We start from the raw sequence: 12,626 nt of genomic DNA, 5'->3' as shown, positions 1-12,626 counted from the left end.
CCATATAAACTACTCCCGTTCGGGTTTGAATGACAGCAGAGAGACTCGCCCACCGTCTCACAGACCACCCCCTCATAGTATTCAGCACAGAAGCGGTCGAAAGTGGACAAAAGAGACGGATTTAAATACCAGGTGTAAACGTAATGTGTCTCTCTCGTCCACTTGTGATCCGATCGATGAAAACACATCTTAATACCAAGTGTAAACAGCCCATAAGTGAGTATATCCAGTGTGGAAATGAGTAGGAACAGTTGGCTTGCATGGAAATTCAGATTTTTTGTTTGTTACAAAAATAATAGCACAAAAACAACAACAAGAATGGCAGAGCAAACATTGTGGTCAGTGGCCCTACAGGCTTTGTATCTTTTGTTTTATCTATTGTGTCTTTTTTATTCAGACTACTTCTATTCATTTCGGGCTACCAAAAGCTGAGGAGTGCCTGCCTGAAGGGCTACAGGGATTTTGAAATTTTGCGATACCTGAATCAAAATAAACTAGTGCACTATTAGCTCAGATTATCAAAGCTATACTGACTTGTTTCTAAATTGTATCTTGATGGATAAATACTGTTAATAGTGCTAAGACTTCAGCTGCCTGTTTCAGGGCACTCTTCCCATTTCTGTTTAATAGTACAATAAAAACTCACACCAGGAGGTCAGTCATAAAATTAAAACTTATGCCTGAAAAGTTAAATCACAAATGTATAAACATAAACTTGCCATACTCAGTAAACTATGCAAATTGTCACAACAGAACCAAACTGTTACAAAAAAGTCCTATATATCCATACAAACTGAAAAGATACATATGAATGAGTAATTGTACACAGTGCGTAAGCATAATGACATCAAAACTGCATTTCCTGCCAAACAAAATGAATAAATATTCATAAAGTGGGACGACGATGTACAGAACTAAAGAAAACCATCTGCAGCACTCAAGGCAAAATCTGAAAATCGGAGTGTCAAGTGTGTTGCTTGTGTTTTCAAAATGTGTGTTTGTTGCGTCATGTAAACCATGTGCATCACGTGTTTTGTCAAAATAAGTGCCTGCTGCACACGCGTCAAAACTGTTTATAATAAAAGAGATGCTCACAATCGCAAAATACACGCAAGCCCCTTTCGAAACAGTAAACTCTGATCTCACCCATGAGATTATGCGAGTATCTGGCAAACACGAGGGTCTCTTTTATCATAAACTCTTTAGACGCATCTGCAGCAGGCACTTATTTTGACAAGACACATGATGCACACAGGATCTCTTGATGCGCCGAACACACAGTTTGAAACAACCACACACATGACGGGCTACATACATGTTGTGACGAACTTTGCATCGAGCGCCCTCGAAAAAAGAAGTCACCTGCCACCACTGGTTCATTCACTTGTGACATACTAACAACCGCTAAGATAATTTACTTGTTGTTAAAGGAATAGTCTACTCATTTTCAATATTAAAATATGTTATTACCTTAACTAAGAATCGTTGATACATCCCTCTATCATCTGTGTGCGTGCACGTAAGCGCTGGAGCGCGCTGCGACGCTTCGATAGCATTTAGCTTAGCCCCATTCATTCAATGGTACCATTTAGAGATAAAGATAGAAGTAACCAAACACATCAACGTTTTTCCAATTTAAGACGAGTAGTTATACGAGCAAGTTTGGTGGTGCAAAATAAAACGTAGCGCTTTTCTAAGCGGATTTAAAAGAGGAACTATATTTTATGGCGTAATAGCACTTTTGGGAGTACTTCGACTAACCTGAAAAGTCCACTCCCCTTCTCCCTCTCATAATGGGAGAGGGAGGGTGTTACTGCGCCGAGTCCAAGTACTCCCAAAAGTGCTATTACGCCAAAAAATATAGTTCCTCTTTTAAATCCGCTTAGAAAAGTGCTGCGTTTTATTTTGTACCACCAAACTTGCTCGTATAACTACTCGTCTTAAATAGGAAAAACGTTGATGTGTTTGGTCACTTCTAACTTTATCTCTAAATGGTACCATTGAATGAATGGGGCTAAGCTAAATGCTATCGAAGCGTCGCAGCGCGCTCCAGCGCTTCCGTGCACGCACACAGATGATAGAGGGATGTATCAACAATTCTTTGTTAAGGTAATAACATATTTTAATATTGAAAATGAGTAGACTATTCCTTTAAATGAGTAAAATTTCACTACAATGCATACATTTTTGACAGGTAGTCAGTTTTGACAGGCAAGCTTTACAGCATCACCAAAATCATGTATTATTGTGGCCAATATCAACCTGTTTTTGACAGGATTATCCAAGAAAGGGCATGGAAGCCTCCAGACACAAAGAGCACAACCAGGACTGACATAAGCAGGTTAGAAAGAAACTACCAAACTGAAACCTGTTAATAAAAAACGATTAATAAAATAAACATTGTAAATGCACTTATTAGAAAGAAATTTGAGAAACAAAAGAAAGTCGCACTGTAACTCTATACCCTTGCCTCTTTAAGTATATGCAGAACTTTATGTTAATGAGTCCCCGCCTCGGATCACACAGCTCAGACCATAGATATGAATATGGAAATTAGTCCCCATCTTCACTATTTTGCACCACCTCGGACCATAGATATATATGTAAATAGATGCTACATTCTACAGTTTGTCAAGTTCAGTTTCACACAATGCATACGTGTCATGACTCATGAACTGCGTGTTTGAAGCACTAATCTATAAGCAGCACTGAGGTTAACAGGTTACAGCACTCATCCACCATGTGTGAGCTTTAAAGAAGCAAAGCAGAAGAGATGTGCTGCAATCATTTCAGCTCCGAGTCTATGAGGCATCCATAACAATATCTATGACTCAAACTACTGATCCACTCATTCAACTTGATTGGTTTGTTTGTGATTGTGACTTTGGAAACCAAGGTGAATTCAACCACAGGAATGAGACTGTCTCAAATTTTTTGGAGAAAATACTCAGTTCATATTGCCTAAAGTTTCATTTTTAGCAAACAAAATAGTTTAGACATTTACTGCGTGGCAGTTTAATATGGCCACTAGGATTTCAGATTTTGTCTATAACATAGGCTGCTTCCGAAAACTCAAGGCAGTGACTCGTTGCCTCGCTGCCTCATGAGGAAATGACTTCGGAGGCATGAAGGCAGCCAAGAGAAAGACTTTCGGACACACTTCAAAGGTAGCGTGTTTGAAATATAAACAGAGAGCGCCTTTGTGATAACTAATCACATATTTGAAAACTACAATACTAAATTCTGGCTAGAAATGCAATTAAAAGGTGTAAAAAGTGAAAATCTACCTTTATTTACACTAAATTTGTGCTCCAGCCACTTCCTTGGCCGCCATTTTATTTTTTCGAAATCGACCAGGCTCGACCAATCACATTCCTATTGTATGCCTACGCATAGGTATCTCAGGAGACAGGAAGTAAACCTAACATTGAATTCGGACATGCCTTGATGCCTTCCTGCCTTGGAAAGCTGCCTCAGAAGGCAGCAATCTAAAGTTTTCGGACGCAGCCTTAGTTTCTCAACTCTGGCCCTCGAGATCCACTTTCCTGCAGAGATTAGCACTCAAACCTGATCAAGCACACCTGACTGCAATTTTCTGGTATTCCTGAAGACCTTGATTATCTTGCTCAGGTGAGTTTCATTAGGGCTGGAGCCAAACTCCACAAGAAAATGAATCTCAAGGGCCAGAATTAAGAACCTCTGGTCTATGACAACAATAATATCTATGCGACAATAAATGGATGGCATTAGCGAAGACAACATTTTGCTCTCTCACTGTGACAGGTTTCACATATTCTTGCCTACATTCACAAAATTCCTGGACAATTCCATTAAAGGTGGGGTGCACGATCTCTGAAAGCCAATGTTGACATTTGAAATCGCCCATACAAGCACGCCCCTACCCAATAGAATCTGGCCCCTCTTTTGAAAGACCCGCACAACACATACGCAACTAGGGCTGCACGATTAATCGTATGTTTATCATGATAACGATATGCGTGCCCCACGATTAATTAATGACAATCGTCGCGATTAATGTGCAAAGACCAAGCACAAAGCAGACGGTCTAGAATCAAGCAATGTGTTTGTTATGGGCAGAGTCAGAGTAAACGGAGTGTTTCTTTGCAAGCGCAGTCTGTGTTATGGTAGAAATACGTTAGCATCACAAGATTTACAGTCATTTTTGAACAAACATAATGGCAAAGCAACAAGAAGAAAGTGCAGAAATATGTATGTTTAATGCCCAAAAAGGCTCATATTGGCCTACTCCATTGTTTGGATATTTCGGATTTGAGGAAAGTGATGTTGATCAGGTAAGTTACGAACCTTGTGCAAACTGTGCTCCTGTTCCGTCCAAACGTGAAATATCAAGAGTTTCAAAAGCTGAAGACACAAGCCACAAACAATAAAAAAATCCCCGACATCCACGACACAAACAACAATAACGGATCGTGTATCATGTAAGTTAGCCAAGGATATGTGTCCAATAAGCACCGTGAGCAGCAAGGGGTTTAAAAAAATTATTGCCACATAAAAGGCATATCATAGGCATTTTTATTCCAAAATGTTTTGTTTTTATTTCAGTTTAATTCTAATTTGATATAAATATATATTAGAGCCCTGCATTTCAGCCTTTTTACGCCCCTCGGGTCGCGTTTCGGATCAATTTTAACATTACAGGCCTCTTGATTTTTTAGGCTTTTCCTCCTTTTTATATTTTAATATAATTAATTAAAAGAAACGTTGAGACATTAATAAATTGTAAAAGAAAGACATTTAACCTGCACGAGTCCACTACGCACATTAACATGCACCTGTTGCAACAGTGTTTAGCGTCTCCGCCAGCAGCAGGACATTCAGCGCTTCGGGGAATATGGAGAACTGAATTAAAACCTTAAATACTGCGCATAATCCATATAAAAGACTGATGCATAGCGAATGTGTAAGGTAAGGCAACCTGCATGTTAATTTCGTTTCATGTTTATTTCGTTTTGCTTTGATTCATTATTTTTCTGCAGCTTGTCGCGCCTGCGAGCAACAGAGCTCCGCTTTTTTAAAAATAGTTTGTTGATAATAAACATTTAAACTAACATTGTTATATGCTGAAAATATATATTTTATATAGATGTTATTGTAGGCAAGTGAAGTGTTGATTTGAGAGGCCCATTTGATCAAACAAGACGTCAACATGACGTTAGCTGTCGGACACCGCTTGGTCATTATCAAAAACCTTAATTTAACAAACAAAAAAGGCTCTAAAATAAATAAAAGATAATATATAATATAAGATTTTATAATTTTGACAGTTAAAACTGAACTGCTTTAATTGCTGCAATAGTAGTACAGCTGTAAGGAATCTGTGTGTGTAAGGAGTTATTTTAGTTATTTATGCGGATTTCTTTTGCAAAATCTATGCGGAATATTGCAGAATTATTTTAAATGTTTTAAAAAGATCTAAGAGAATGGGAGCTGTGGATATTACAAAACAATAAAATATTTTATAATATAGGCCTATAAAATGTATATAATATTTTATACATGGCTGTAAAGTGTAATAAAATAAAAAAATAAAAGTTCTTCAATAAAAGAATGATCGTATTTTTAATCGTGATCAAAAGTTTGAGCAAAACAATCGTGATCATCATTTTTCCTGTAATCGTGCAGCCCTATACGCAACCCAGGCAACAATGTCAGTTAGTAGACAGGCCCCTTACTGCTGATTGGCTACAACTTTGTTTTGGTACTCGGCCTGACTCCATTTTCCAAAGCGTTTCTCAAAAATCATGCACCCCGCCTAAGACAAAAGTGACATCACAATATTTTTTCACACAATTCTTTTTCGCTAGTTAGTTCTTTCAAATAGATACCAAAAATGCTCTTAATCGTAACATTTCTGCCTTTATTTCCACAAACGCCCTATGATGACAAGATACACTGTAAAAAAATTCCGTAGAAATTACAATGTTATTGCAGCTGGGTTGCCGGTAAATTACCGTAGATTAACATTTATGTCATTTACTGGCAAGAGTTTGTTCAAAGTTAAATACATTTTAAATATTAACATGTCTTTATCTTTACAAAATAAAACTATACAATAACAGCCTCATGCAAAGCATTCTGGGAACCAGAAATCATCATCAACCTTTTTCTGTTTTTTGCTTCAGATTTTGTTTCCCAGAATGTTTTGCTTGATGCTGTTTTTTTAGGTTTACTCTGTAAAGACAAAGACTTGTAAATGTTTTATGTTCATTTAACTTTGAACAAAATGTTTCCAGTAAAAAACATACATTTAAATCTACGGTAAATTACCGGCAACCCAGCTGCAATTTCTACGGAATTTTTTTACAGTGTACCAAACAATCTATTTGGCATAAACACAGAGGACTCTTCGGCAATCTGTTGCAAATTTTCCGCAATCAAAGCAGGACTGTAGCTTAAAGCAAACATTCCTACATCTACTATAGACAACAAAAACTTTTATTGTGTGGCTTTATCCTCTGTGGTACAAAGATATCTTAAACAGTTGCTTTTTGCCTGCTGTGCTTGACTGAGAAATAGACACAGCACTGACCATTAGCCGATTGATTTTCACTGATCTCTGTCATCTCTCTCCTCTACATCTCTAGACACATGTAGACACATGACATGACACAACACTTTGCAGTGCTGATCCCATGAATCCTGACGAAAACATCTGCATTTATCTTTTCTGTCATTTATCTTAATTTAGTTCTGAACATACAGTTGCAAGTAAAAAAGCCCCAGTAATGAAGCAACACCAAATAAAGAAAATGTACTTCATAATCTCTCAATAACCCTACATTTATTATCAATCATCTTAAGAGTTTGATATCCAATGTAAATGTGAAAACAACAACATTTGAAATTAAAGTCTGTTCTTATAAGTCTGATCTTTTTGGCAGAAGGAAACCAAATAGACAAAGAACTCGAAAACATGAGTCACGAATACAACTGACAAATTGACTGATGCCAGACCTGTTCCCACAGAGTGACAAGCAAATACTAGAAAAGTGCACAAAGATCTGTGCAAAGACCACAGTGGCCGGCTGCACAAACACAGCCAAGACGTTAAGACTGCGTCTTAAGAATGATTCTGACTAACTAGCAATTAGTTAGGGCTAATCAGTCTTATTATTTGGATTTAAATTAGACCAATCTATGTAACATACTTCAAACAGTTATGATCAGTCTTGAAAAAAAAAATTCATGACTAACTTTAAAGACTAGTCTTAAAGTTTTATGCAACTGGCCACTGATCAAAGCAAAATTACTATTATACTGACAGTAATAACATTGGCCATGTCTACACTGTAGTGTAATGCCAATCAAAAATATATTGTTATACGTTGTTTATGCATCTAAATCTATATGTAATGTGTAAATGTCACTCTGCATCAACTCTTAAGTGGTCCATGAGTGTTATTATACAGTAAGTAGTAGTCAGACACGTTGTTATTTAAACCTCTGATTTTGTGACTACACAACGCACTGTCAGTGTCACTTCATAAAAGTTGAGACACCTGCTATCAATATTCTTTTGTGGTTTATAACTTGCCACAAGTATGACATTTCAGGAGCAATGCTTACCCAAGTAACTTAACAAACTTTGGATGTACATGCTTCACATGCTCACAATTCCTTACTTCAATTCTTCATAGCACCAAGTAAAACTACCATAAAATCTTTGTATGACTATGAAATACTTACTCTTTTTGCAACTCTTTAAATACATTAACTGGTTTTGCACATATTCACATTTCACACAGCCCATCTATTTTGAAAAGGGCTGCACAATCGTTTTGTCATTGACAGGCATTGCAATGTGTGTAGCCACATCGCTGAACATGCAGAACATAACTATTTGGATGCATTTGCCATAAAAGAACGGTTCAAATGGTAGAGAGAAATCACAGATTCAATAACTTTTCACCTTGCAAAAGACATGGTGGTATAAATTAATATGGTTCCAAAGTTTTTACTAACATGATCTGATCCCTTAACAAGAGGTATGTAATACCACCATGCAACTAATTTCCTCAAGTTGCCATCTCAGAACTATACAAGAAAAGCAAGGCAGAAGTTAATTCCTGCAAAACAGAGATCTGGTAAAGTCATCCAGTATTTATCATATCATCACAATATCGCTGACAAACATATCACCTGTCAATTTCCTCTCGATATTGTGCAGACCTAATCTTGAACCAATTATTTTATGACAAAACGTAAATAAAATGCTTGAAAATGTTCAAGCTCCACCAAGAGCTAATAAAGATTGACAAATTAGTCTGTTTCTTGTTGTGCTGCCTAACCAAAAATCATAAAAATAATTAGAAAATTATTTTTTATTGCATTCATATCTGACATGTGAAAAACTGGGAAGCAGCACTTACCCTAAAGCTGTCATTTAGCACAAAGTTTTGCAAAAAGTAATTTCACAATGCAAAGCAGAATAACATCACTGACACTTTCTCACGCACACTACAAAACACAGCTGTTTAAGATAAACAGTATGGTTAAATGTGTTCAGTGTCCCAAATGATAAGCAAAACTATCTACATACATTTAGTATGCAAAATGTGTTACACAGCATTATAAGCAAGTACCGTAATGATGTCATTGTCAGTAACTATTACTTAAATGCTAAACTGACCAGCCGCTTAACCAACAAGTTGTTCAACTTAGAAGTCAGAGGGTTAATAAGAAATCACCACTGGCTTGCAATTACTGATCAGTTTGTGTAAACATGCATTACAAGTAAATACTATTGTATATTAAATAAATTATGCATTCACTAACGTTACTGTGGTGTCACATCTGTCATTGAAAAACGTGTAGAGTAAGTGTAGTCTACGTGACAGACAGACAAGGTGCAACCCAGGTAAACTTTTGTTACTTATAAGAGAGTGTCAGTGACCTACAGTCGCATATACTCACAGGCAATGTAAGCAATAAGAGCGAGGGCGACCAAGATCTTCATCATTCTTCTGTTTATGACTGTGATCATCCAGCTCATCCGCATCATCCTCCAGATCTTCCTCACCACTGATGCATCGCACTTTCATTTATCACACACATCATCACGTGAGCGTTAACCCTCACACCAATATATTTAAAACAAAAGAAAATACCTGCCAATCCGATTCTGTACTAACGTATTGAAGCGTATACGTTTAAAATGAGTTATAATCCACCTGTGTTGTACAAAACGAAAGTTTCCATATGAAACGCAGCAGTGACAACACGAGCGCTACAAAAAGCTAACCAAGCTAATTTCCTTTCAAAACAGTTTTTTACGGTAAAGCAATATATGACGGCTTAAGCAGTCTGTCACGTTAATCGTTAGAAGGAATTTGGATGAAACTAGTAAATCAGTTATAGAAAGTAAAACGGCATTCTGATCGGCGGTTATTTCTCTGTTAGCAACGTAGCGTCATAACTACAGACCAGCAGCTAAAAATGCTAACTACTATATACTACCGAAAAAAAAGACGACTTTTAGCCGTAAATACCCAGTGTAGTCGTGGGTCCACGGTTTATCGATAAATTAATTAAATTTGTCCTCACGTGAGGCGAAAAAAGACAACGCGACTCTGTATGAGCGTCTCAGAGCAGGATGACAAACGACGCTTTCAGCTATCGATTAATCAACCTGCCGCGATAGCAAAATAATAAATGCCATTTGTTCGCAGCTCTTAAAGATAAAAGGCTGAAAACTATCATGTGACATAATGTAAGTATTTTATATTTTATTTTATTTACAAATTAATACAAAAAGCGAAAGTTTTTAAATCTATTTTAGTGCGTTGCCAGAGGAAAGTAATCAAGCACGGATATATTCACCTTGGAAACAGTGGCCCATTCATGAATAACATGAGAGTGGAGCAATATTAAAGTTCAGTGATTTTCCACGTTGGCTCATACCCCTGTGATTTATGCCTTGGTTTCCTGGTCTCTGGATAATCCTGAAATACAACTTTTTGCATTTTTTATTTAACAAGGTTTTATAAAAGTATCCCACATAATTTCATAATTAGGTAAATTAAGCAATGTGCATAGTGTAGCATTTCCAGTGTTTATTTTTTTATTTTTTTAAGTAAATAAGGTAACATCATTCATTTATTTCATGTCACAAAACTTCACAAGAATAAATAATCATCAAAACAAGACTGATATTTACATTGAGTAGCTTTAAAAGGTTAATTTAAAAAGGTTAAGCTTTTTCATGCAGACTTCCATATCTTTCAGCTTTGTGCTGCATGAGAAGTGACTCTGGGGAAGTGAGGTCAACAAAAACAGTGAATAATTCAGCATATAAATGAAATTTATGATAAACCTCTGTCTGCTTAACCTCTGTTTTTTCTAGTGAGACAATACTGATATTCTTACAATACTGATAATAAACAACCTAGTCTTATATTTATGAATTACTGGTAAGGTCTTGTAGGGTCTCATTGTAAATAATAACATACACAAAAAAAATTATATCGAAAACAGCTGACCCCAAATTCCTCTCATGAATGTATATGAGTAATACAGAGAAACTTTTCTGTTTTATTATTTGTTTGTTTTTAACGGTGTGAGCTCTTTTCAGCTCCCCAGACTCGATACAATATTAAAAAGCAATCTAAAGATCATCAAATCAGTTTTTGTTTCATCATGATGGCAAAAAATATCACTGTGTTATTGGACAACTGTATGTGACTATCATTTTATCTTAAAAATGTCAGAACTCAGTCCATAAAAAGCTTTATACTGTGCCAAAACAGTTGGAGATATTGCATTTTGAATGGTTTTATTTTCTTTTTACATACACTGAATAAAATACCTGCTGAATATTGCATTTGTTTTCCACATCAAAACATTTTCACTGAAAGAGTATTCAATTAAAAAGTGCATGTTTCAAATGTTTATTTTCTAATAGTGCTGTACAATTAATTGAAAAACAAGTATTACAATTTTGGGTGAAACAATTACATAATTGGCAAAAGCTACAATTACAACATGCCCATTTGTGCTCATCATTTTTTTGTGCATTTCGGCAACATGTTTGGGCACCAAATACAGTGGTGAATCAAAGATTTTAAAATGTATAAATTGATGTGTCCTTTAGCAATTCGTTTAAGATTTTTGCTATGAACAACATCCAAAATTATTTGTTATTTATTTACATTAAATTATTTAGTTTGGGATGTTTAGATGTTTAGATTTACGATGCAGCTGCTTCAGAGGAAGATAAAAACATTTCAAAACTTCAATGTAAAATCTATTAATCACCACCAATAACCATAATTTCAATATCAAGGTGTACAATCATCAGTTATGATTTTTGCCATAATCGTGCAGCCCTATTTTCTAATAAGAAGATATCAAAAACTTTAAACAAATATTTGTGTTAACAATAAAGAATTTTATAAATATATAGTTTGATAAAGAACTTTTAAAATATGTTTAATGTTATTTACTTATTCACAAAAGTAAAAGATTTTTAACACCCTTTAGGGTTTTTCAACTTAAGCATGCACCTCTAAAAACAGTTGTAAAAAATACTATTCCTGCAATGTCTAAAGCAGGGGTGCCCAACCCTGTTCCTGTAGGGCTACCGTCCTGCAGATTTTAGCTCCAACCCCAATCAAACACAGCTTAAGCAGCTAATCAAGGTGTTCAGGGTTGCTTGATAATTACAGACAGGTGTGTTGGAGCTGGGTTGGAACTGAAGTCTGCAGGACGGTAGCCCTCCAGGTGGAGCAGGGTTGGGCACCCCTGGTCTAAGTGCACAATGGGATATTTTGTACTCCTTTATAAGGTGCCAGAGGTCCTTAAGGGGTTTAGACACTGTGGAGCCCAAAATGGTGGCTCAGGAGGAATCTTCTCATTTTTACAAAAAAAATTATAACCATAATTTCTACTATGGCACATTGCTGTATCTGAATACAACTTGACTGTTGTACTTCCTAGATGATCGTTAACATACAATTTTATATATGTGTTTATTCAAGTTCAATCAAATTAAAATAATTACAGTAAGAGAGTTGACTGATGAAAATTCATGGGCGGGTTTAAAACTGAAATAAAAATGATGCTCCTATTAAAGTGTTCATTAAAAAGATTATAAAGACCCATGTTTATGCAACATTTTGCGGGTAAGCACACCAGGAACACAGTATGGCTAATTAAGTTAATGAGCTTATAAAGGATAAAATTCATTTGTGCATTCATTAATCTTAGATGAGCTGAACACTTTAAATCATTAAATTAATTAAACACAGTGTCTCTAACTGCCGGAAACCAGCTGAATATCAAATATCCCACTGATATGTAACTTTCAAACATAAACATGTTAATTTATTTTACACACAGCTAATTCAACAGTCTGGTGTTGACGTCTGACCTCCCCTCTGATGTTATTTATTTAGATATGAATTAACATGCCCTCTTTCAGAAACTGTGTGTATCAGAGGAATAGCCCCTAAATTATTCCCTCTGATTAAAAACCAAATCATAATCTCACTGCTGAGAATGTGACCAATGAGCAGCCAAGAGGCAGATGAGCAGCTAATGACCAATGAGCAGTTGCATATTTCTGGGTTGATATGCATCACACGTGG

At 36.0% G+C, this 12,626-nt stretch overlaps 1 protein-coding gene across 1 annotated transcript in view; it reads right to left on the bottom strand.

The window, feature by feature from the left end:
- Positions 1 to 9,665, bottom strand: part of uxs1 (UDP-glucuronate decarboxylase 1) — a 71,425-nt gene extending 61,760 nt beyond the window's left edge. Inside the window, exon 1 of the mRNA XM_073854988.1 lies at positions 8,956 to 9,665. Within this exon, the coding sequence (XP_073711089.1) occupies positions 8,956 to 9,043 (88 nt within the window). The 5' untranslated portion in view covers positions 9,044 to 9,665. The remainder of the gene's footprint in view (positions 1 to 8,955) is intronic.
- Positions 9,666 to 12,626: the final 2,961 nt, after the last annotated feature.

The sequence above is a fragment of the Misgurnus anguillicaudatus genome, chromosome 17 (genome assembly GCF_027580225.2).
Source record: "Misgurnus anguillicaudatus chromosome 17, ASM2758022v2, whole genome shotgun sequence".
Taxonomy (NCBI): Eukaryota; Metazoa; Chordata; class Actinopteri; order Cypriniformes; family Cobitidae; genus Misgurnus; species Misgurnus anguillicaudatus.
This window is presented reverse-complemented; position numbering and strand designations above follow the sequence as displayed.